This window comes from Lathyrus oleraceus, chromosome 1, assembly GCF_024323335.1.
Source record: "Lathyrus oleraceus cultivar Zhongwan6 chromosome 1, CAAS_Psat_ZW6_1.0, whole genome shotgun sequence".
NCBI lineage: Eukaryota > Viridiplantae > Streptophyta > Magnoliopsida > Fabales > Fabaceae > Lathyrus > Lathyrus oleraceus.
Window position 1 is genome coordinate 231,267,615 of NC_066579.1, and position 27,088 is coordinate 231,294,702.

The 27,088-nt window shown below is 40.1% G+C and overlaps 1 protein-coding gene, 1 long non-coding RNA gene and 1 pseudogene across 2 annotated transcripts; 1 reads left to right on the forward strand and 2 right to left on the reverse strand.

Moving 5' to 3' along the window:
* Window positions 1-12,046: 12,046 nt before the first annotated feature.
* Window positions 12,047-13,424, reverse strand: LOC127128809 (uncharacterized). Its single transcript, XR_007806039.1, has 2 exons — window positions 13,277-13,424; window positions 12,047-12,394 (listed from the first exon to the last, which is right to left on the reverse strand). It is a non-coding gene; the product is annotated as an uncharacterized LOC127128809 (long non-coding RNA).
* Window positions 13,001-14,584, forward strand: LOC127128804 (uncharacterized). Its single transcript, XM_051058175.1, has 3 exons — window positions 13,001-13,418; window positions 13,591-13,616; window positions 13,709-14,584. Exons 1-3 carry the CDS (start codon window positions 13,208-13,210, stop codon window positions 13,781-13,783), a joined length of 312 nt encoding a protein of 103 aa, XP_050914132.1. The 5' UTR covers window positions 13,001-13,207; the 3' UTR covers window positions 13,784-14,584.
* Window positions 13,792-15,101, reverse strand: LOC127128799 (CSC1-like protein ERD4; annotated as a pseudogene).
* Window positions 15,102-27,088: the final 11,987 nt, after the last annotated feature.

The following is a 27,088-nucleotide window of genomic DNA, read 5'->3' on the forward strand; positions in this document are numbered from 1 at the left end:
TGTGCCTCCCCATCTTTCTTCTTAAACGCCCCATATCGTTTAGAAGAGCCTTCATCCTTAGATAACCGTCCTTCCCGGACTCCTTCCTCCAATCGCATCCCCATGTTCACCATCTCGGTGAAATCAGAGGGAGCGCTAGCGACCATCCGCTCATAATAAAATGAACTAAGAGTCTTCAGAAAGATCTTAGTCATCTCTTTCTCTTCCAGCGGAGGAGTAATCTGAGCTGCCAGCTCTCGCCACCTCTGGGCGTACTCTTTAAATGTCTCTTTATCCTTCTGAGACATGGCTCTGAGTTGATCACGGTCAGGAGCCATATCAATATTATATTTGTATTGCTTGACGAAGGCTTCGCCAAGATCGTTGAAGGAACGGATGTTTGCACTATCAAGGCTCATATACCACCGAAGAGTTGCACCAGACAAACTATCCTGAAAATAATGAATCAGCAGCTGATCATTATCTGTTTGAGTAGACATTTTCCTGGCATACATGACCAGGTGACTGAGCGGGCAAGTGTTCCCCTTATATTTCTCAAAGTCCGAGACTTTGAACTTGACAGGTATCTTAACACCGGGAACCAAGCACAGTTCAGCAGCAGACTTGCCGAACAAATCTTTCCCTCGGAGGATCTTCAATTCCTTGCGGAGCTCCAGGAATTGGTCATTCATAGCTTCCATATTTTCATTAACATCTGGGCCCTCAGACGGCTCAGAATGATAGATGGTGTCGTCTACCCTTGGAATGGTATGCACGACAGGAGGAGGCATTGCAAGGACCGGGCTAGATGTCGGCATGGAAGCAAAGGTAGGAGCTGGAATATCAGGCATGAAACCTGGAGGCATACCCCACGGAAACCCGGCTGGCATGGCATTCGGCACGAAGTGGGCACTGGCCACTGGCACAGTCGAGGAGACAATCTCTGAAATCACAGTCCTCTGGGGAGGAGTGGCAGGCGGTGGAGACGGTTGATTCTGAGCAGCCAAAAATTGCTCCATCAGAGCACTCAGTCTAGCGACCTCTTCCTTCAGCTCGCGGTTCTCTTGTTCAAGTTGATCCATCACTCTTGCAGAATTGGCTCAGGTGTAGTACCGATGAGTCAGCTTGTCTTCAAAATAAATGAAGAGCACAGAGTTAGGCCACAGACAAGAGGACCAGAACAACACCTGCTTATGCAAATGATGCATGCAATGCTTGTGCATATGCTTTGTTTTTTATTTCAAGGAACTTTTAGGGTTCTATTTGCAAATTTGAAATTTTAAAGCATTTAATATCATATGGAAAATATCTCATCAAATATATTTGATACAAAGAAGTACAGCATTATTGATTATTACAAGGGAAAAGGAAAATGAACATCCTATGGATCCCTAGAAGCTCGAGATGCTGGAAGACGAGATGCACGAAGCTTCTTGATCTCTCTCTCGTATGCTGCTTCCATATCCGCTTTCTCCTTAGCTAGTCGATCATACTTCCTCTTCCAAAACTTGGAAGACTGAGGAAGCAGAGAAGTCCAGGTATCATTCGGATCATCTATCACCTGATGCTCGAGGAACTCGATCAGAGCGTCCTTTTCCTTAAGTTGTTGAAGCAACTCTTCTCTTTCACGGATCCAGGCACGTGAAAGGTCTTCGTCTCTCAACTCCTCTACGCCTTGGTTATGGAGGGTTGAAGGCCCAACCACATCCAACGGTGTAGGTCCCGGATAGTCATATGGCATAAGATACTCTGATGCTCTCTGTCTGACCCAAGAAGTATACGGCTCCAAAGCGATGCAGTTCTTCGGACCCAACTCATTTCTACCCTTCTTGTGAATCTTGCGCCAAGCGCGAACCATCCTGACTTTCAGACCTTGGGGATCTTTACCCTCCTGAAATAACACACCTTCTAACAGAATGTTATGAGGTTTATCTTTTAGGGGGAACCCAAGCTGACGACGTGCTAAGATAGGGTTGTAGCTGATCCCACCACATGTACCAAGAAGAGGCATATTAGGGAATTCACCACAATAGTCAATGATCTGAACTGTATCATACACGCGATCATACCAAGAGATATTGTCATTAGTGAGAGACATGAGTCTCGTAGACCATCGTAGACATCCCTTGTTCTCCTTGAAAGCAACCGTCTGCGGTAAGTGAGAAATAAACCACTTATACAACAGAGGCAAACAGCACACAATAACTCCTCCACCCTTTGCATTCCTCAGATGCAAAGAGAAATAGGCATCACCCAACAGAGTAGGAACGGGATTAAGAACAGAAAAGATCCTAATGGCGTTCACATCCACAAATTTGTCGATGTTGGGGAACAATACCAAACCATAGATGAGCAGCACGAATATGGCCTCAAAGGCATCCTCACTCATGGCCTTCCCATAAACGGTAGCTTGAGCGATGAGGAAATCAGAAGGAAGACCCTGAATTCCACCTTTGGTGGTCATATGCGCTTCAATCAGGGATTCATCTATGTGCAACAAGTCTGCGATCTCTCGAGAAGTCGGAATACTCTCCAAGCCACTGAACGGTACCTGATCCAGAATAGGAATACCCACAAGATGAGCATACTCCTCGAGCGTAGGCAATAGTTGAAAGTCCGGAAAAGAGAAGCAATGATACAGAGGATCATAGAACTGAGCCAAAGTACTCATCAACCCTTCATCAACCTGAGTAGTCAACAGAGGCAGAAGCTTCCCATAACGAGCTTTGAAACCCAAGGGATCTAATACATAGGATGTCAGATTCCTTAACTCTTTCACATCGGGCTGTCTAAAGCTGTACTTCTTTGTATGCCTTTTTGGTCTTTCCATGTCTGAAAATTTTTCAAATAAACCCTTTAAGTTCCTTGAAAATTTTCTGATTTTTCTGATGACATGAATGCAGATGAATGCATGAATGTATGAATGCAACAATCACACTCAAGGATCAAGCAAATCACACCAAACAAAGGTCATGGGAAAGTTCATAGTATCCTTAATATCAATCATCCATTTTGGTGGATTACGGTTTTCACCTTATCAACATCCAAGTTCCATTGATATTAACGATACATGAACCGGCTCAATCATCCTTAATATCAATCATCCATTTTGGTGGATTATGGTTTTCACCTTATCGACACCCAAGTTCCATTGATATTAAGGACGTCTGAACGACTCAACCATGAATCACGGGTTTGTTGAGAGTCACGAGCATGGAGTCTCGGTTAAGAACCACCCAAAGGGAGTGTACTAGGGTTTAAACCTGCCGAACATGTTCTACCAGAGGTTCCCATAGTCATCATCCCATCTTTCGAATATTATCGAAGGAACGAATACTCGTATTCCAAAAATATTCTCAAGAGAGACTCTTATGAGTGTAGTATCGCGTAACAATCGCATCAGATCTTACATCTGAACGACCTCCGCACTACGTCCTAAAAATAGGCCAAGATGGGCTTGGTAAACTAAGGTCCTTGGCTTCTAAGGCACATGATTGAAAGAATAATGCCTAACCACAAATAACTTGTGTGACATTATTAATCCAACATGACCTCCACCAAGTGAATGGACTCGCAAGTCAACTTGCTAAGGAATACTCCACACAAGTCGACGAGACTATGCCATTCTCCTATCCTAAGGTGCACTCGAGTTCGGGTATAGAACTCATCTCACAAAGATCACCAAGCAAACAAGCAATTGTATATCAAGCAATTCAAGCATTACAATCAATACAGTAATCCCAAATTGTACAAAAATATGTCACATGACAAGTAAACAAATATTATACAACAAGGGTGAAAAGTAGGCAAAACCACCAAGGACTTTGTCATCCCCAGCAGAGTCGCCACTTTTCTGTAGCGGTGTATTCGTCACTTTATGATTTATTGACTAAATCAAAAGCAAAGCATACAAAGAATCGAGTCGCCACCGCACTTTTATTTATCCAAAGGAATGGCTAAAAAGCGAACAAAAGCCTAAGAAGTTTTACACATAGAAAACTAATGAAAAGATCAGAGATCTGGGTAAGGGGTTAATTACGCAATGGGAAGGTGTTAGGCACCCAAAACGTCCTAGGTACTCCTAGGGAGCCCTTTTCACAACTTGTTGTACGAAATGTTATTTGTTTATGAAATATTTATTGTGCAAACATGGATTGAAGGGATGAGAGAAAGAATATACAAGTTATTATTTTTGTGTTTGAACGGATGAACCCGTTGCCTACGTACCTTTCCATGGAAGGTAAGGATCAAAACGCCGTAGTTCGGCTAAAAGATTTCCAAAAATATGAGTGGGTTGATTTTAAAACAAAAGCCCTAAGGTCTTTCGTTATCCACGGGAGAAAACTCAACCTTATACAAACAACAAGTCCACCATGTGAGAAAAGCTTCAACTTGCTAGTGAGGGGTTAACCCTATAATAAGCAAGGAAGTCTTACAATTCAATCACTAAGGACAAAAGGTGAGATTAACATCAACCAACTAGGATAAATCAAACCTATGGCTAATGTATGAAAACTTATCAAGAATAGACAAAGCCACAAAACAATTGAATGAGTGGAATTAACCAATTAGGATTATTCACAAAAGTGGTCAAAGTATGATTAGAATTCAATTTAAAAAGAAGTATTATGAAAATGAAGTTTGAAAATCAAAGGCTTAAGGCCTAGGTTTCTAATTTGAAAAGAGATGAAAATATTTGCACAATAGTTTTCAGGTTTTGGGTTAACATGCAAATGGAGGTTTAAAGAAACAAAAGGTGGGAGGGTGAGGAAGTAAAACTTCTTAGATGTTCACCTCTTGAGATCATATGTAGATGCTTCAAGTGATTCCTTTGGAATAGGCAACAATGCAAATAACAGATGAACAAAACAAATGGATACCGGATGCCAATCAATGGACTTATTCCAATCTCCCAAAATAAAAATGGATACCGGATGCCAATCAATGGACTTATTCCAATCTCCCAAAACAAAAATGGATACCGGATGCCAATCAATGGACTTATACTAGTCTCCTAAAACAAAAATGGATACCGGATGCCAATCAATGGACTTATACCAATCTCCCAAAACAAAAATGGATACCGGATGCCAACCAATGGACTTATACCAATCTCACAAAACAAAATGGATATCAGATGCCAATCAATGGACTTATACCAATCTCCCAAAGCAAAACATGGATACCAGATGCCAATCAATGGACTTATACTAGTCTCCTAAAACAAAGAAAACATGATACCAAATGCCAATAAATGGACTTATACTAGTTTCACAAAGCAAAGAAACAAGGATACCAGATGTCAATCAATGGACTTATACTAGTCTCACAAAATAAAATAACAAGGATACCAGATACCAATCAATGGACTTATACTAGTCTCACAAAACAAAATAACAAGGATACCAGATGCCAATCAATGGACTTATACTAGTCTCCCACCATATCATAGGAAACAACTGCCAACCAATGGACTTATACTTGTCTCCTCCATGGACAAAGCAAAATGCTACAAAGCAAAGTTTATGAAATGATATACAAGTGATGATGATAAATGCACAAAGGCACACTCAAGAAAATATGCACAGATGAATCAAGTAAGCAGACAAACAAGTCAATTAGCACACACTATATACAATCAATTAGGCTCAAACAAGGTTAGGCTTTACAGCCAATTGGAATGAGGTAAATGTGCTTTTAACCCTAACATTGAGAGTTAGGGTGAAGCAGATGAAAAGGAGATGAGGGGTGTGCCTCATAGCTCTTATCCCTGGTCAGGGAGAGCTTTGATCAATGGAAGGTGTGGGAGTTCAGAAAGTTGGAACTCTTCTCCACATATGATAGACTCTATAAGATCTTGGGTTATTATTCACAATGCATCAACACATTGTGTGAGCAAAGTGAATGACACACTGAGTAGCAGGAGATGGATTACACATCTCTTTTATCTGCCAATTGCCTCATAAGAGGACTTTTCCTGCTTGGCACAAAAATTAAACAATCACAAGCATTGCCTCTTAAGGAGGACTTCAGACAGGTGCCTACCAATAACAGTAGGTCTTCCAGACTACATGAAGATTAGAGATTATACCTGAGTGGTTAAGCAACCAAGCAAAAGAAAAGTTCAAAATAAACTTAAAGCAACTTAGGTACCTGTGGAAACAACTAAGCAAATCAGTATAAAACTCAGACAAACACACAACAGTCAATAAGCAACAGATGATCTCAATGTACAAAAGGTGTAAGCCAAAGGCCAACACAAATGAGTTAGCATCAACCTACAAAACACACAATGTTAGTAATCACAAGCAAACATCAATATTCACATCATGAAGCATCACCAATTATGGGACTTGAATGCTTAACCTGAAATCAAAGCTTCAAACATAAGCCACAACCCACTAGGTCAAAGCCTAGGGTCAAAGATGGAGAAAAAATTTAAAACAGGAGCTGAAATTTAACATGAATCAACTTCAATCACATCTTGACATATTCCAAAAGGTCTCATATCAAAATCACTTACCAAAAGCATTTCATGATCAAGTGAAGTTCAAGGCAATTTTAAAGCTCAAATGTGATCAACCAGAATGAAAAATCTCAATTAAATCAGAAATGATTCAAATAATTCCAAAAAAATTCATGATCAATCAAGACATCCATAATATGCATCACACAAAAAATCAGGAGCATTGGATATCATTTGGCATGGCAAACTCATCATACAAGTTGAACATCAAAACAGGTGACACAAATTGTCACACCAACTTAGAACAATCATAAATCAGAATTGCTAATTGATAAAAATGCCAAATCAAAACCAAAATGTCAAGCAATGTGTCTAGTTTTATAATGCAAAATTTCACATTCATTGGATAAGAAACAAGCATTTCACAACATGATAACCAAGGCAAAGTCAAATAAGGACACATGTTCAATCATTCTAGCATAAACAATTATCCAGCCAAGTACAACTTGTAAAATCATGATGACAAAAAACTATAGAGAATAAGGATCACAATGCGAAAAACCTGGTAATTTTTGGATCAATTTTCAAATAGTTATGATTTTTTAAAGATGAGAAAAAAAAACAAGAGAAGCATAGCATGGAATATGTGGAGGGAAAATGAGAAAATGAATGAAGCATTTGAAATATTGCCACAGCAAGGAATCGAAGTCAGTCAACATTCAAATATGCGCGCTGGTCAAAACGACACCGTATTGCACTCAAACCCTAGCGCGCCAAGCATTTCGTAGCTAAATTCAAAAAGTCGTAGCTAAATTGAAGCAGTTTCGTGGCAAATCTGGAAACGAAGAACATGCAAAGGTTGAAGATGAAGATCATCATGATCTTCATCTGGATTTTCCAGAAAATAAAAAATGTGTCCAGAAATCATCCAAAAGCATACCAATCGATTCATCATGCAATGCACATTCAAGATCCGTAATCATTTCAACATAAAACACCAAAACAAGCACGGATCGAAGAAATTAAAAGTCATCATCAAAACTTCAATCTATCGTATCTCACTCAAAACAGCACCAATTTGCACGATTCAAAGCTCAGGATTACCAGCATACCTAGATCTACAACATCATGGCAAGGAAATTCAAAAATAAGAGGTTCGAATTGTAACCTCTTGAAGAGCAAAAGTTGGAATCGTGCTCCACAAAGCTCAGCAATGCCTTACAGTTCCTCTACAATGATTATTGAGGTGATTGATGATGAATTAGAAGCTCAACAACACCTGAATCCAGCAAATCTTGGAATCACCATGAATGCTCTAAGCTTCGAGTGTGCTTCAATGTGGCACTGTTTCTCTTGGTTCCACGTCCAATTCTTCTCAAGAACACTTCAGGATCATGAATCAAGCAATGGAATATGCTTTTGTTTGAAGAATTTGGAAGAAATTTTTGAGAGAAAAATTTGAGATTCTTGATCTAGATCTGAAAAATGAGTGTTAATCCCTGAAAACAGTTAGGGTTTTCTTTATGTATGCTTTGCTAATTATGTTGTAATCATGCTTAAGCCAATTGCTAATGAGATTAGTCGAGTTTTAAGGTGTATGTGCAAATTGGTTTTTCACCCTCATGCATGGAATGCATGTGTGAACAGTGCACGAAATTGGTTCATTTTCACTTAAAATCCCATTTTAAAACCAATTGTGATGGCCAAAAGTTCAAGCCATGCACCAAATTTGAATTTTAAGATTTCCCTCCAAAAAGCCAATGGATTAACAAGTGCTCATATGAAGACAATTCATGTAATGTGATGCATGATTTGGAAATTAGAGGTCAAGAGGAGAAAAAGAACCACTCATTTTAGAGCTTTGGTTGAAAAGTTATGTCCATTTGAAGTTCCATGCATACTTTGCCATGTTTTGATCATATCTCCTTAACCACACATGAGAAATTGATGATCTTGGACTTTTTGGAAATGGGAGAGAAAGATCTACAACTTTCATGTTCAACAAAATTTCATTTGAAGCTTTCTTGATGATGTAATTTGAAGTTGAAATTGGTCCAAAACCTTTCCATTTTTGGAAAGTTCAAATTATGGGTCACTTGCTATTTTTGGAAATTATTGACTGGACCTCAAATTCTTCAATGTGAATGTTTTAAATGTCAAATGAGACTTGTTTGAACATGAATGAAGTATTTCTAATCACTTCCCACCTCCAAATCCACAGTTGACTTTGCAGTTGACTTTCTAGGCCTTCAGTTGACTGGGAAATGTTCTGATGAAATTCAAGCCTCTACCACTTGGGATTTTGCTTCAAAATGACATCATAGCTCATATGAACTCTTGTGAATGATTGTGGGGTCCAAATCTCAAGAATGACCACCATCTATTTCTCAATGAATGCCTTTAATTGCCTTGACCTGTTATTGCTTCATCTGCAAGACAAAGGTTAGATGACATATTTTTGTACTTTTGGTTAGTGGTAAAAAGAAAAAGCAATGATATACAAATGCAAGGAATGCTTGGTGATCAAGAATCACTCTCAAAAAGATGACCCACCCAAAGGGAAGGCAGCAAGGTGTCCAATGATCCTTGAGGCAATGCAATGTTATGATATGATGCCATGAGGGATCTTAGGGACAAAATTGGGGTCTTACAGAACTGAGATGTTATTTGCAAATATTTTCAGACCATGGATTATGGACGAAGGAACAGTAAGAAGTACAGTTTCAGATGTCCCGACTTGAAAGAGTTAAGGAAGCTAACATCTTTGGTATTAGATCCCTTGGACTTTAAAAAATGTCATGGGAAGCTTTTGTCTATCTTGTCTACTGGTGTGGTTGAAGGACTCTTGAGCGTATTGGTGCAGTTTTATGATCCTCTCTACCGTTGTTTCACTTTTCCTGATTACCAGCATGTGCCTACGTTGGAGGAGTATGCCCATCTCTTGGGAATACCTGTTTCTAACCAAGTGTCATTTAGTGGATTGGAAGAGATTCCCAGATCTCATCTTATTGCTGAAGCTCTTCACTTGAAGAAGTCTGAGATAGAGGCCCATTGGGTGAAGAAAGGAGGGTTGTTTGGATTGCCATCTGATTTCCTCATCAAGGAAGCTACTGTCTTTGCTCAAGCTGGTAGTATGGATGCTTTTGAAGTTATCTTTGTGTTGCTCATCTATGGATTAAATTTTTTTCCTAACATTGACGGTTTTGTTGATGTTAACGCCATTAGAACTTTCTTGATCAGGAATCATGTGCCTACTTTGTTAGGGGATATGTACTTCTCTTTGCATTTGAGGAACTCTAAGGGTGGTGGAACGATTGTGTGTTGTGTTCCTCTTTTGTACAAGTGGTTTATTTCACACTTGCCTCACACACTTGCTTTTATGTAGAACAAACAATGTCTACGGTGGTCTCAGAGACTCATGTATCTCACTAATGATGATATAGTTTTGTATGATACTTCTTTGAGCAGTTTGGAGATTATTGATAGTTGTGGTGAATTCTCTAATGTGCCTCTCATTGGTACACATGGAGGAATTTACTACAACCCTGCTTTGGCTCGTCGTCAGCTTGGGTTCCCCTTGAGAGACAAACCTAATAACATGTTGTTAGAAGGTCTTTTCTATCAAGAGGGAAAAGATCCCCAACATTTGAAGTAGAAGATTGTGCATGCTTGGCATAATGTGCATAGAAAAGGAAGATCTGAGCTTAGCTCGTATAATTGTGTAGCTTTGGAAGCTCACATTACTTGGGTGAAGAAGAGAGCTTTGGAGTTGAAGATGCCTTATCCTTGTGAAAGACCTATGTCTATGGTTGTGGTTGAGTCATTAACTCTCCGTAACCAAGATGTAGAGGAGTTGGAAGACGCGCTCTCCAAGATGAAAAGAGAGAAAGATATGTGGGAAGAGCGTTTCCATGCTTTGAGCAAAAAGCATGAGGAGTTGCAGCTTGAGTCTAGGGAAAAAGACGCACTTATCGAGCTACTTGAAGACCGAGTGACGAAGAGACAGAGAGAGTCGGAGGTTTCATCTTCCTCTAGCATGCCTCAACCTTCCGTTGCTTGGAAGAAGATTGTTGATCAGCTTGTCCTCGAGAAGACTAAAATGAAGGCTTCTTTTGAGACTGAGATTCGACGCATTTGAAGGAAGTACGCGCCTACAGCCAGATGTTCTGACGTTGTTATGGGTCCTTAGGATGACTAGTTTTCGTACCTCAGAAAAGATATGAGAGAACGACCTAGCGAAGCGCAATCACACGCTCGCAATGATGGACTGAACAGAGTCGCCACCGAACTTTATTTATTCCTAAAAAGGAGAGGGGAAATATCGATAAAACCCAAGAAAGAACGACAATGATTATGGTCGTCGCAACCAAATCAGGGTTTGGGAGTCGATTACGCAAGGGGAAGGTATTATCACCCCTCACGTCCGTTGTACTCAACGGGAACCATTAGGTTAGTTGTATGCGCTAGTGTTAGTTTGAAATGTTAGGCTTCTCGAGTTATTAGGTGGGAAAGAAAGAATAGAAGAGAGAAGAATGTTTTTGGATTTTCGACGAAGGACTAAACCTAAGTTTTTTATTAATGTGCCTAACAAGATTGACAAATCCAGCTCCTACGTATCTCAAATAGAGAGATCAAGGCTTACGTAGTTCTGGATAGAAAATGTTTGTTTGTTGGTCGATTTTAGGGAAGCTACTTTGTGTCAATCGACGAAAACATTGTTGGACTACCCAAAACAGGTGGAGAAACATTGCCTTGCATTGTCTTGAAACAAAGTACCTTTCGTTTGAGAAAAGGTTTAAGAGTCAATCGCACGGCGGCGAGAAAAGATTTGATTGGTTTGACGTGTTTTAAGTAATGGCGAGAACATGGATGGGCGGGATATCCATCTCGAATCCTAGTCTCAGGAGTGCGTGGTATCCACCACGTTCCATTTCCATATTATTTGCAAAAGTATTTAATAAGAATTATGTGTTTTTGAATTTGATTGAGAAAGGGTTTAAAGAAACCGCATTGACAATTTTAAATGATGGCGAGAGCTAAGATAGGCGAGGCGTCCACCTCGAATCTTAATCTCAGGAGTGCATGGTATCCACCATGTTCCATTTCCACCTTTATTGAAAAAGTGTTAAAGGAATTAAGTATTTTGAGTTTTATTATGAAAATAGCTTGACGGTGGATCAAAAATTGATGGACGTTTTAAGAGAAATTTGAATGAAGGTTTGAGAGAAACATAATAGATAAATTTGGATGATGGCGAGAGCTAAGATAGGCAAGACATCCATCTCGAACCCTAGTCTCAGGAATGCGTGGTATCCACCATGTTCTATTTCCATCTTTATTGAAAAGGTCTTAAATATGAATTAAGTTTTTTTTTGAGTTTTTATTGTGAAAATGGCTTGACGTTGGATCAAGCATTTGGTGAGTGATTGGGAAAGATTTGAATGAAGTGGTTTGAAAGAAAGGGAATGGGTAGAAATGGATGAATAGGAATGGATGTATTTGAGAAAAATACCCGACTTTGGATCGAGTTTTTATTTTTGATCTTTTGGAAATGATTGATTTTTATTCTTGTGTTAGTAGCTAGCTAAACAGTCAAGCAAGTAAAGAAATAAAATAGTAAAGAATTATTACACATCATGGGAGTGGGGGTACATTTTGTCAAATGGGGATTCAAAGTAATGAAATAATTAAATCGGGCCCAAACAACAAGCAATGCAATGTATGAGTGTAGGTGTAAGAGAATCATCTCATTGTAAGAAAGCCTAAGAGTAAGCTATGTGAGGTGGACGGCGATGCTTAAAGGCAATCGAATTACAAGGGTGTGGAGATGGGGAAATTACAACTAAGCACTGTGCTCAAAACCGGTTTATGCATCATGTCAACATCTAATGATCATGTGCAACCAACCGAAACACGGAGAAATTCCATTGTTATCTCGATAAAATAATCCTGGATAAACAAACATGAGAGTAGTTGAATCCATAAATTAAAATCGATGCTTTGTCAATTAAAATAAATAAAAGGGGTAAATATTAAAAACAATGAGTATCGGAGAAATTATAATAAAACATGAACATGGGAGGATTAAAAAGAAATACGCAAAAGGAAATTAAAATATTACAAAACCAAATATGCAACACACGGGTATTGAACCCACCATTCAAGGGGAGTTGGCACAACGTCCCCTCCACCCGGCCACAGACGGCAAACTATTAGGTTATCGGCGACAAAATATATAAACAAAGAAAGAAATAAAAATAAAATAAATAAATAAAACTAACTAAAACTACACAATGGGCCGTAGGAGTTATGAGAAACTAAGGCCCACGAACCTACACTATGGGCTTGGGTCGAATGAACACCCAATAGTCTCTTGGACTGTTTGGGTTCGGGTCACATGAGACTCGCTCCAGCCTGGCCCAAACGAGGAGGCACTGGGAATAGTAAGCAAAACCTTAGCCGCGTGGTTGTTGGGCAGAAGAACAGACGATGCTAATGCTAGCATAAGCTGGCAGCATTTATGGAAAGGCTGCGAAAATGAAAAGCCATAACTGCTTTTAATGGCACGTATCCAACTTCCAACAAATGGCCTTTTACTGTATTAAACATCAATTAAAAGGAATATATATTTTTTTTAAAGGGAAACAAACAAATAACCACAGAAAGCGTATTCTTTCCTCAAGCAAAAGCGGATGGTCATGGAGAGAACAAAAGCAATCATACGTGAGGGAAAACCCAAAGTAAACCCAAAATACATAAACAATGATGAAGTGGGAGTCCAAAAATACGAATGGTAAGAAGGATCCAAACCGGAATAAAAACGACGTTTACCTATTCACAAAGAGGTCACCGGCGATTGAAACGGCGATGTTGGATCGTCTTCTTCAAATGCTTTCTCTCCCGTCGATTCCTTCCAAGCGCATTCGCTCGCCGGCTTTTCTTTCGATATCGGCTTCATCTAAACGGTGTCAAGGTGAAGTTCTTGGATCTTTTGAGGAACACGCCGCCTCCCGTACTCTAAACTTTCCTCCTTTTCTTTTGATTTTGTTGATTTTCTGTTTTTTGCCGTTGAAAAATTATTAGGGTTTTCTTCATTTCGAATCCCTCTTATATATCACTAATAATTCTCTTTTTTCTGCTATTAGCTTCTTTGGAGTGGTGGAACGCATTCGTACGGAAGATGCTTGAGATTTTTTTTTGTCCTCTTCCAACTTGTGGTCCCTCCTTCAATTCCTTATCCTAATTCTTTATTGTTGGTAACAGGTAAATTACCTCGGTGCATTCTGCTTCATCCAAAGAAATTATGCAGTAGTGAAATTTGGTAAATGTTTTAATTAAAACATCAATTATTACAAAGCCCACTCGGTCATGATTTAGTTGGTATGTTGATGTTGCTATGATTTTGTTATTGATTTGCCGCAGCGTTCTTGTTTGACATGGTTTTCGGTTGGAATGCCCTCTAATCTAGAAAAAAACATAAGCAACTTTGGTAACATAGCCAAGAAAAATATGAGTGCAATTTGAGGGAGATAAGCTTCGAGCATTGTCTTCAAAGCGGGGATATCCACAACTGGTTTTAGGAATGGGAGAAGCTTCACCAAATTCTTCAGAGTCGTAAATGCAGATATGAACACAAATATAAACGTGACATGATTCATGTAAAAGAGTATGGCGAGTGAAACAACGTAATACACCAAGTACTGCCTCAGTTCTCTTTGAAAATACTTAATTTTCAAATCAGGCCATAGTAGTTGACAGGGTTCAGGAGCATCGAAAACCGACCATCTATCAACCGTTTGCGCATGTAAACTTTGAGATGAAAATGCTGCAACCACCCTATTTGAAAAAAATGATAGCAGCATTTTGTTGCTTCTGGTTTAGCAGTTGTTTTTGAAGCTGCATATACTGCTTTGGCACGAGCAAGCTTCTTCTTATACCCTTCCATATCTTCCCAAATCTTGTTCACCTTTTTATTGTCTGTTATAATCATAGATCTGTAAAATGCTTCAGGATATATGGTTTCAAAATAAGAGTCACCCTGTTCCTTCCTAGTCTGACCCTCAGAAAAGGGAGGGATGTCTCTCACGACAATCGCAAAATGTTCAGGATTCATATTAGGAGACTTGAAAGCCTCATATTGCAGAAACGAAACGTGTCTATAAGTCTTCCATAAGAGGAATAACGGAACAAATGAAATCCAATAGCAGGCGATAAAAAACGCCCACAACCTTGCACTGCTTGCCGTGATGTTTCCCATCGATAACTTGTCAAGTTCATTGAAAGTCCCTTTGCTAACTGTTTGTTTCTTTCCACCACTATCAGTTATCGCAACAGGTAGAAGAAACGGTAGTAGAACAATGCCGGCTACTATTAAGATACTAAATACAGTGCTGAGAAAGACAAAGTAGACAGTAGCATCAACACCAGAGATATCAACAACATCCTGTTCAGAAGAAGAATGACCTTCTATAATCCAAGAGAAAGGGTTTCTTGACTTATATACAATTTCAAATGGATCCAAACCCTTAATAATCCGATTAGGATAGTACACCACATTAATTCCAGGTGTACTTTGTAAAAGAGCAAACAAAATCATCAAAACCAAAAACACCAAAAAGGAAGTACCAAGAGATGTTATGAACGAAAAGAAATCCATCTAAACAATTCAACACCAACAAAAAAGTTTATCAGTTTCAACTACCTATAGTGCATTCATTGAAAAAGAGTAACGTTGAAATTGGAATAAATGAAATTGGAATAAAATGAATAGAAACAGTTAGAAATAGGAGAGATATGAAAAGGTTGGTTTTTGATTGTGTGTAGGTGAAGTAAATGGGAATGAGTGATGACCCAAGATGAGAAATAGAAAGATGTATGAATGGTGGTGATTAAATAAGGTAAAGTGATCATTGTTGTATGTGGGATATCTTGAATATGAATGGAAAATTTTCCAATGTGAATGAAGAAATATGAATAAACATTTCGAATATGAAATGCCGAGATATGAACATGAAATGGAGGATATGAATGTGAATGCAGAAATATGAGTGAGATTTCTTTTAATCATGAATGAATGAAAAATGAATATGAATGATTGAATTAATGTAATGCTTGTATTTCGCATAGAAATTCATTAGAAGTGAGTGAGGATTAGAAACACGACAATGGAATGTGAATGACCATAGAAGTGCCAAACTTGAACGAGGGGTGAAACGTGTCTTATGAGGGAGACAAAACATGGATTGAGTTTAGACATGAGAATAAAGTCATGAGGTTCCACCTGATTCTATCAAATGAAAAGGGATTCCGAATCTTGCTTGACTATGGAGATTAATTGTCTTAGACCAAAAGAAAAGGCAAAACCCAAAAGTTATGGAATGGAAAGTGATAACAAGTCCACACAAAGAATGTAGGTGGGTAGCCTCATGACCAGATGAAAAGCTCATGAGAAGTAATGCAAATGAATGATTGACTGGGAGAAAGTTTCAGGGTCGAAAATCAGGGAATGACAATTGCCGCTATTTAAGTATCTTCAACCAGAGAATATGAAGCAGGATATTCTTCATATGATCATAGTGGGAGATAGTTAAATACTAAGAATACCCAGATTTTGATCCTGAAATGAAAATGATATGATATGATACGAGACCCTTAACAAGAGATGTTATACTAGACAGACCAATTTGTGGGGAATACTGACGGCCACGGGGAAACAGACAAATAGGGTAAAACAACTCGCTGGGGATAACAATCTTACTGGAGAGTCAGACACACCCTGGGGAGTACTCAAGCTGAAAGTTGATAAACGACACTTGGAGTACAAAAGATTTCGACTGTAAGTTCACACATGACTTACTAACAACTCAAATATATATATAACAGGTTCATACATGACCTGATAACACTGGAATAATCAAAGAGAAAGGTTCTTCACAATAGGTTCAGACATGACATGGTAATACTGGAATAAAGACTCAACAACAGGTTCATACATGACCTGACAATACTGGGGAATATCAAGAAGTTCTGCCAGCATGTTCAAACATGACCTGACAACATTAGAAAAATCCAAAAAGCGTATATCAACAGGTTCATACATGACCTGATGACAATTTGAACATTCTTGACAAATCCGGAGATTTCTCACAAGAAAATCATCCGATCAAAAATTCTGGAAATTACTGTCATTGAAAGAGTCAAAATGATAACTTCCTAGGAAGTGAGAGTCAACAAGATAGAAAAACTCTCTGTAGGTGCCAACCACAATTGGACTTAATACGATAAATACATGGTACAACTCTCTTCAAACGGATTAGTGCCAGTCACTACTTGACTTCAAGGGTGTTGGTGACGACCAGACTTAAAGATACTAGTTACAACTAGATTAGACAGATGCTGGTGACAACCAGTCTTTAAAATGATACCAGTTACAACTGAATTTGACAGATGTTGGGGACAACCAAACTTTAAAATAATACCAGTTACAACTGGATTAAACAGATGTTGGTGACAACCAGTCTTTAAAAGGATATCAGTTACAACTGGATTTGACAGATGCTGGTGACAACCAGACTTTAAAATGATACCAGTTACAACTGGATTTGACAGAGACGGTGGTGACAACCAGACTTTAAAAGGATACCAATTACTGGATTTCAAAATTTGTGCGCCTGTTACAACTAGACTTAAAGGTAATGCCAATAACAATTGGATTTATAAACAAATGTTGGTTACAACCAGACTTTAAAAAGATACTAGTTACAACTGGACTTCAAAATTAGAGCGCCAGGTACAACTGGACTTGAAAGGTGATGCCAATAACAATTGGACTTATAAACAAATATTGGTTATAACCAGACTTTAAAAAGATACCAGTTACAACAGGATTCGATCAAAGACGCTGGTGACAACCAGACTTCACAAATGACGCCAGCAACAACTGGTCTTAGAGGTCAAGGGATGAAAAAACAACAATGAGACATGTGATTATGCAAATGAGCACGAAACATACTTCGGGCTATGCATGATTTTGATTTTGCTTATATGCATGATATATGAATGATCATGATGTGCAAACGCGGACAACATGCAAACTGGAAATTTAAAGAAGGATTTAATGGAGATACTGAATCCTCAACACCAACAACTCAACCAAAGGAGTGACTCTAAATGCATCAAAGGAGGATACATCAAGTGAACAGTTACAACTGGCCCAGTAGTCCTTTCGGAGAATAATAAATTCGTGCTCTCTGGAGATATATGTTAATCATCCAAGAGAAGTCTTGCAACTTGAGACTTGTGGGGAAAGACGAAAGGTTTCCTTTTAATATTTCCACATGTCAAAGCAAAATTGTGTTTCTCAATATGTTGAAAAATTCTTTTTGAGTTCAAAATTTCATTATTAACAAATAAATGACATTTTGCATAACAAAGACAATCAGAGAAAAACCGCAAATGATAGAATTTGATAGGCAAACTTGTATTTATTCAAGAAGGTAGGACACAAATGGTGTAGCTCCATGGAACATTACAAATTTGAAAATGGAAATAGGGAAAGGTTTACATTGAATCACAATGACTACTACTATCCCTAATAACAATGACTCCACAAAACCTTGTTTCTGAAGGAAGCAGTTGGATTGATCTTCCACCTTTAGCTCTTCTGTGTTGTTCAGTGGCAACTGATGCAGTCTATGCCTTTTGTCCCTTTTTGCCTGGATCGCCCCTTCGGGTTTTCAATCCACCGAGATGCTCCTTTATGCCTAAGTCTCCCTTTCAGGTTTTCAACTTAGCGAGCTACCGTTTTTTATTATCCCTAACTTTTGCCTGGACCGCCCTTTCGAGTTTTCAATCCACCGGGTTTTTGTTAGGCATAGTATCTTTTGACTACATCAGAATTCATAGGGTGAATGAGCTCTCCGCCATCCATAGTTGTGAGAAACAAAGCACCTATAGAGTAAGGTCTTTTTACAACATATGGGCCTTCATAGTTTGGAGTCCACTTCCCACGTGAATCTTTGTGTACTGGCACGATCTTCTTGAGCACAAGTTCCCCTTCCTTGAAATCTCGAGGGCGGACCTTCTTGTCAAACGTTTTCTTGATTCGTTGCTAGTACAAATGTCCATGGCACAGAGCGGTCATACGCTTCTCATGAATGAGGTTAAGTTGATCATAGTTGTTTTGTATCCATCCAGCTTCGTCTAGCTTGGCCTCCATCAATATTCTCATTGAAGGTATCTCTACTTCGACTGGGAGAACTGCTTCCATCCCATACACTAAGGAGAATGGGGTTGCCCCTATTGAAGTGCGGATTGAGGTCCAGTATCCATGCAAAGCAAAGGGTAGCATCTCGTGCCAATCCTTATAAGTTTTCACCATCTTTTAGAGGATCTTCTTGATATTTTTGTTGGCAGCTTCAACAGCACCGTTCATTTTTGGACGATATGGAGAAGAATTATAGTGGTCAATCTTGAAACTCTCACATAATTTTGTCATTGTCTTGTTGTTCAAGTTTGAACCGTTGTCAGTAATGATCTTGCTAGGGATTCCGTAGCGGCAGATAATCTCCTTCTTGATAAAGCGAGCAACCACATGTCTCGTCACATTGGTGTAGGAAGCAACCTCTACACATTTATTAAAGTAATCAATGGCAACTAAGATGAAACGATGACCATTGGAAGCTTTAGGCTTTATAGCACCAATCATATCAATGCCCCACATTGAGAAAGGCCAAGGCGATGTCAAAACATTCAAAAGTGTTGGCGGTACATGCACTTTGTCAGCATAAATCTGACATTTATGGCATTTCCTAGCATAGCTGAAATATTTGAACTTCATGGTCAACCAATAATAGCCGACTTTCAAAATATTCTTGGCCATGGCATGTCCATTAACATGGGTTCCAAAATATCCTTCATGAATTTCCTTGATTAACATGTCTGCTTCGTGTCTATCCACGCATCTAGCAGAACCATGTCATGTTTCTCTTGTAAAGCACATCATTACTCAAAAAGAATTTGGATGATAACCTCCTCAACATTTTCTTATCCAATAATGTAGCATCTTCTGGATACTCTTGACTTAGAAGATATCGCTTGATATCATGAAACCAAGGTTTACCATCAGTTTCTTCTTCAATCAATTGACAGTAGGCAGGCTCATCTCTTCGTTCGATTCGAATAAGTGGGGCTTCATTATGGAATCTGACTTGGTACATTGATGCTACTTTTACAACATGAGAACGATACGGGATCAGCTTCGCATCACGGGTCTCCCATTCACCCTTGACTTGATAGATCACCAAGGCTGAGTCTCCGTACACCTCAAGGATCTCGATTCCAAGATCAGTTGCGACTTCAAGACCAAGGATACAAGCTTCATATTCTGCAACATTATTCATACAATCAAAGCACAACCTTGATGTGAAAGGGGTAAAGCCACCATTTGGATTCATCAAAACAGCTCCCACACCATGACCACTGCAATTGGAGGAACCGTCGAACGCGAGCTTCCATCGAGATCCTGGTTCTGGTCCTTCATCTGGGCCTGGGATTTCACAATCCTTTATCATCATGATATCTTCATCGGGGAAACCAAACTTTAACGGCTGGTAGTCTTCAACTGGTTGATGAGCAAGATACTCTGCTAAAACACTTCCCTTGATTGCTTTCTGGGTTACGTTCTGGATGTCGTACTCTGACAAGAGCATCTGCCAACGGGTAAGTCTTCCAGTCAAGGCAGGTTTCTCAAAGATGTACTTTATTGGATCCATCTTCGAGATCAACAAAGTAGTATGGCAAATCATGTATTGCCTCAAACGACGAGCGACCCATGCTAACGCGCAACAAGTTTTCTCCAAAAGCGAATATCGACTTTCACAATCGGTAAACTTTTTACTCAGATAGTAAATAGCATGTTATTTCCGACCAGTTTCATCATGTTGCCCCAGCACGCATCCCATTGACCCTTCAAGCACAGTTAGATACATGATTAATGGCTTTCCTGGGACAGGTGGGATCAAAATAGGAGGCTCTTGCAAGTATTGACGAATCTTCTCAAAATCACTTTGACAATCAGAATTCCATTCGATAGCTTGATCCTTTCAAAGCAATTTGAAGATAGGCCCACATGTGGCCGTCATATGTGAGATAAACCTTGAGATATAATTCAAACGTCCAAGGAAACCTCTAACCTCTCGCTCGGTGCGTGGAGCAGGCATTTCTTGTATAGCTCGGACTTTGTCAGGGTCCACCTCAATTCCTTGTTGACTAACGATGAAACCAAGCAACTTCCCTGAACAGACACCAAATGTGCATTTTGCAGGGTTTAATCGTAATCTAAACTTTCAGAGGCGTTCAAACAGCTTCTTCAGATGGTTCATATGATCTTCTTCATTCTGAGATTTAGCGATCATGTCGTCAACATAGACCTCTATCTACTTGTGCATCATATCATGGAAAAGAGTGACCATAGCTCTTTGGTAAGTTGCCCCGGCATTTTTGAGACCGAAAGGCATCACCTTGTAGCAAAACGTGCCCGAAGGGGTAATAAATATGGTCTTCTCCATGTCATCTGGAGCCATCTTGATTTGATTGTATCCAGAAAAACCATCCATAAAGGAGAATACAGCGAAACTTGCAGTGTTGTCTACCAGAGTATCAATGTGTGGTAGAGGGAAATCGTCCTTTGGACTAGCTTTGTTCAGATCCCTATAGTCAACACACATTCTCACCTTGTCGTCCTTCTTAGGCACAGGTTCAATATTAGCTACTCATTGTGGGTACTTCGCCACTGCAAGGAAACCAACATCAAATTGTCGTTTGACTTCTTCACGAATCTTCAGAGCCATATCTGGTCTTGTTCTTCGGAGTTTCTACTTTACTAGAGGGCATTCTGGCTGAAGCGGAAGCTTGTGCTCAATGATGTCGGTGTCTAGGCCTGGCATATCCTGGTACGACCATGCAAATACATCCACATATTCTTGTAGTAGTTTAACCAATCTCTCTTTGACGCTTAATTCAAGGATGATGCCGAATTTGACTTCTTTCTTCTCTTCCTCTGTGCCAAGGTTGATTGTTTCCATCAGTTCTTCATGTGGCTGAAGGGCTTTGGACTCGTGCTCGAGCAGCCTTGCCAATTCGTCGGGGATGTAACAATCTTCTTCACCCTCTTCTTCCGCTTGGTAGATAGGGGAGTCAAAGTTATGAGAGGGAGTAGAGTCATTGGATTCAACGGGGTTATCATTTATTCTGTATGTTTGAATGATTGATTTTCTTTTAGAAAAGTAAAAACAAAAGATGCATAAATGAAAAGTTTTTGTTTTAAAAGATTGTCATTTTCTTAAGAGAAAGCAAATAAATGAATAATAAGAATTTAACAAAATGTCTTTCATTCACTGATAATGATTATTTGAAAATGAAAGGGGCCCTACAACACGATCCACTAGCCTTGGGCAGAGCTAAGGATTTGAAAGGAAAAAATACAACAATTATTACTTTGACAAAGGAAAAATTTCGGGGATCTCAACCGCCTTCTAGTTGTTCAAAGTTATCTCACACCGGTAAACCAAACATGACTCATCTTCGTCTTTGGTGTTGTCTTCAATTGTATTGACCTGATCTCCATGGATGAATCCTATGCTGAGGAATACTTCCTGGATGCTTCGGGTGTTGTCCTTTGCAGGGACTCGGGCTCCTCTCGCAGCGGAAGGCACATATCCCAGACCAAAGCGATCATATTTCTCACGAATATCAATAAGCTGACCCCAACCTTCAGGGTTCCCTCCTTCAATGCTAGACTTTACGCTTTTCAAAGAAGCGGAAGATGAATAACCTTTCCCAACCGGGTCCTTCATTTCCATAAAAGTGGCATTGGCTATTTCAAGAGCTTGGATATAAGTTTCCAAAGCATCGTCATCAGCCTCGATATACCTGAAGGATGAAAGATGACTAACCATAAAGTCCTCTTCCCCAGAAATGATGATAAGTTGATTGTCCACCATAAACTTCATTTTTTGATGTAAAGTGGAGGTGACTGCCCCTGCAGCATGAATCTAGGGGCGCCCCAATAAGCAGCTATATGCTGGATTAATATCCATGACTTGGAAATTAATCGGGAATACATGAGGGCCAATCAATATGAGCAGTTCAACCTCTCCAATCACGGTTCTCCTGGAACCATCAAAAGCTTTCACTATCAAGGCACTAGGCTTCATAGTTGGTCCTTGATAAGATAACTTGGCAAGTGTTCTCTTTGGCATAACATTCAGAGAAGATCCGGTATCAACCAAAACTCTTGCCAAAGCATCATCTTTGCATTTTACCGAGATATGGAGAGCACGATTGTGATTTTGTCCATCCTCAGGTAATTCCTCTCCACTGAAGCTCAAAGTATTGCAAGTTGTGATATTTGCAAGTACCCCATCAAATTGCTCTACTGTTATGCTTTGTGTTACATGAGCTTGGACAAGCACCTTCAACAAAGCCTCCCTATGGGCTTGGGAGTTCAATAGCAGAGATAGAATAGAAATTTTAGATGGTGTCTGATGCAACTGGTCCACAACCTTGTAATCACTTCTCTTGATCAGCTTCAAGAATTCAACATCATCTTTAGACTGGACCACCTCGGGTTCTTTAGTGGGAGCTGCAATTGTAGATTCCTTGGCCGGCCCTTGAGGAGTGACATTGAGTTTAGGCGTATAGATTCGACCACTACGGGTCATTCTGCTCATTCCTGCAATATTGGTGACGTCCTCATTCACAACTTCGGTTACTTCCACGTCTGCACTTCCTTCAACAACCTTGTCCATAGCGGTAATCTCATATTTCCAAGGTACGTCATTGGTGCTCTCGTATGGAAAAGGCGTAGGCATATATATCTCAACAGGCGACGAATGACTATTCTCCGGAACCACTCCACCACTGTAATATGGGATTTCAACTGGTTCGGGTAAATTAAAGCAAGGTTCAATTACCAACACATCTTCATTCTTCATAACGCTGGATATCTGAAGCACTCCTTTATTCATCAAGTCTTGAATGTTATCTCATACCACCTGACACCCCCTTGGGTATGTGGCACACTCTTCACAATTTTCATAACTAACATCAATCAGGCCAACTTCCACCAACCGGGCATGGAACGCTGCCAAAGGAGTCTTGACATCCTCCACCTTTTCAACCATAACACCAACAGAGACATCTTCAATGGAGTTTACTGCAGGATCTCTATACGGAGGAAGAGGATTGTTCTTCACATTCGGTCCCATATCTTTAAAAGACAGGATCTTGCTATCAATCAACTCATAAACCCTATGCTTCAAAGCATTGCAACCTTCTAGGTCATGCCCGGGGGCACCTTCATGAAAAGGACAGTGTGCGTTAGGGTTGTACCATGGAGGCAAACGATCAGGTGGAGATCCCATAGGTCTGGGAACCACCAAACCCTATTGCAATAGGGAGGGATAAAGCTCAGTGTACTACATTGGGATTGGATTGAATGTCGCCATATCCCCTTTCCTCCTATTCTGGTTCTGAGCATTTTGCCTTGGAGCTTGAGCTCTCGGTTGTTGATAGAAAAGAGTTGCTGGTGTTTGTTGATAAGCTAGAGGAACTGCAACATGTTGTTGAACTGGAGCTGGTCGGTAAACTGGAGGCACTTGATAAGCCTGAGCAGGTTGTTGATTGAAGGCGGGTGTCACAGCAGCTACGTACGGTTGCGGGGCGTACTGAACGGGATACATGGGCTGCTGATATGGGAAGGGTTGTTGAACATACTGTTGTGGTGAATATTGTTGTTGTCTCCTTCTTGGAGGGGCTCTTCCTTGGCCGATAGACACAACATTAGTTTCACCTTCCTTCTTTCTGGGAAACCCTCTAGAGAACTTCTTTAGATTAGCACTTTAAGTTCCAGCCACAACCGCAATTTTTCCATTTCTTAAGCCATATTCGACACGAGCCCTTATAGCAACAAGCTCGGAGAATCCTAAGGAAGCACTTCCAACCATCTTCTCATAGAATTGGGGTTGCACAGTGTCAATGAACAGTTCGGCCAGTTCCTTTTCGGCAAGAGGTGGTTCAACTTGAGAAGCCAGTTCCCTTCATCTCTGAGCATATTCCTTGAAGGGCTCCTTGTTATGTTGGAACATGCTTTGCAACTGTCTTCTGTCAGGACCCATGTCCATGTTGTATTTATAGTGTTTTATGAACGCGTCTGACAGGTCTTGGAAACATCTGATCCTATTCTGATCCAGACTTAAATACCACTTGGAAGGAGCCCCACTCAAGCTATCTTGAAAACAGTGGATCATCAGCTTGTCGTCTTTCACGTGTGCAACCATTTTTCGGCAATACATGATGAGATGGATCTTTGGACAAATATGCCCCTTGTATTTGTCGAAGTCTGGAGTTTTGAATTTGGCCGGAATCACCAACCCAGATACAAGGCATATTTCTCTGATGGCAGATCCAAAGACGTGGTCTCCTTCTAAATCTCGGAACTTCTTCTCAAGGAGTTGCATGTTCTCCTTTACTTCTCTGAAATCTTCAAATCTTACTTCGTCACCAACAACGGTTGAGTCGACAGTCTGATACATGTGATGTTGATCTTTAAAGTGCGGAATGTGCCTGTCATAGGCAGCTGGTGGAGCAACGGTATGGATGATTGGGCGTGCGTCGATGTAAACCGATAATGGCACGGCTTGTTGGACAGATTGCCCCATGTCGTGCACTACTTCCACTCGAGGGAGGAAGTCGTAAGGTAGCCCATATGGAGGAAGCGTTGAGGGTAACGTCCTCTGAAATTGGACTTCCACTGTTGGGCCCATGGTCTCTGAAATCACGATCGTTTGCGGAACCTCAAATCTGAAAGTCAAAGCTTGTAGCATTTCCCTCATCTGGGATATGCCCCCCTTGATCTCGTCTAATTCATCTCTAAATCGGGCGCTCTCTTGCTCTTGTTTAGCCATCCTTTGTCTTGCTTGGGCGCGAGTATTGTACGGGTATTGAAGATTCAACGTGAAACTGGAGGAAGAAAGGACGGAGTGAGACTTTATTTTGAAAATGTATGAATGCATGTATGGACGCATCTTGTTTGCAAAACTCTTGATTAGTTTCAGTCATTCATTTCAGAAATGCCACAACATTTGTTCGCAAATATTTAAATCAATAAGGAAATAAAACACAATAAAATGAATCTCAAAAGCGATTTTTTCATTAATTCATAGCAAAGTTCAAATACAAACAAAAATTCCTATGGCTTATGGGCTTTCCGAACCGTAGCAAGGTCGGTAATCAGCCCCTCCAACATCTCCTTACAAAACTTAATGAAATTAAAGACTTGATGCAGGGTGTTCTCTAGACACATGCACCAATCAGCGTCTTGCAGTTTCTCAGGTAGCTCTTACATGACGGAATTCGCAAATCTGGACAACCTCAGAAATTTGCCCTTCCACTCAGTGTAAAGCCCTTGGAGGTCTTGAACGATGCACAAGTCTTCAGCCTTTGTCACCTCTATGTCCCTATATAGGTTTCTCCAATATCTGCACTAACCCAGCAACATCAGATAGGCAGCATCCTGATCCACACTTTCAAGTGCCTGGATTCTAGCATTGGTTTGTTCCAACTGATAGTCCAGCCTTGTGCAAACTCTTTCCGACTCTTTAGTCCTCAGATTCTCGCGTTCCAAAGTATCCTTGTATTTCTGAATGGTATTCTCCAGTTCACGAGTACGAATCTCAGAAATCAGTCGTGCTTCCCTTTTCATTTCAAGGGTCAATTCCAGAGTCTTGTTGAGTTTTTGAATCTGGAGTAAAGCTCTATCCAACTCCTCCTCCTTTGTCTTGAACACAAATTTAATGTTGTAGAGCTCTTGTCTGAACTTTTCTCTCCTTGCCTCAGACTCCCTAGCTCTTTTGTTGGAGATTTCAAGCTCTTTGTCCTTCTTCTGTTGACCATCTTTCAAATTCCCATTCTCTACCGAGACTCGGTCGAGCTTAATCCTCAAGTCAGCATTCTCCAACTCCAGCTCCTTAATACGGGCATTAAGCTTCTCCACATCTTCAGCTAATATGGGTTCTGGCTCAGGAACCAACGGATAGATAGAAGGATCAAATGGAAAAGGGAGTTTAACCATCTAAACCCTCTCTCTCACCCAACAAGTATAAGGCTCTCGAGCGATAACATTTCTCTTACTCAACTCCTTACCCTTTCTGATAACTGCTTGCCAAGACCTCTTAATCTTCTTCACCATGGGATGATCTGCTTCAACACTGTGTAAGATGAAAGGCTCTAAAGCTTCAGCTTTTTGAGGGCCATTCATAGGGTAACCATGTTGCCTCAAAGATAACACAGGGTTATAGTTGATGCAACCCTTGGTTCCTATCAAAGGTACATTGGGGAAGTCTCCAATGCTGACAATAACATCCTCGGTTTCTTAATCCCTGATATACCACTTAACATGATTGGAGGTGAGGAAAGCTAACTTCTGGGAGGGCTTGAGTTCCTTTGAGACAAAAGGGCCTTCTTCGGGCATATGAGATCTAAACCAGGCATACAACAGTTGCGCACAACATAAGATGGTTCCTCCCTTCTTCTCATGACGATCCTGGAGAGCGTAGTGGAGGTCTTCCAGGAGGAACGGTACAG

What these genes read in the sequence shown, in the direction of transcription:
- LOC127128804 (XM_051058175.1), top strand. Translation starts at nt 13,208, where the DNA reads ATGATGAAGTGGGAGTCCAAAAATACGAATGGTAAGAAGGATCCAAAC. An exon ending in TTCATCTAAACGGTGTCAAG is followed by an intron (nt 13,419 to 13,590) that starts GTGAAGTTCTTG and finishes TTCTGCTATTAG; the next exon opens with CTTCTTTGGAGTGGTGGAAC. An exon ending in TGGAGTGGTGGAACGCATTC is followed by an intron (nt 13,617 to 13,708) that starts GTACGGAAGATG and finishes TGTTGGTAACAG; the next exon opens with GTAAATTACCTCGGTGCATT.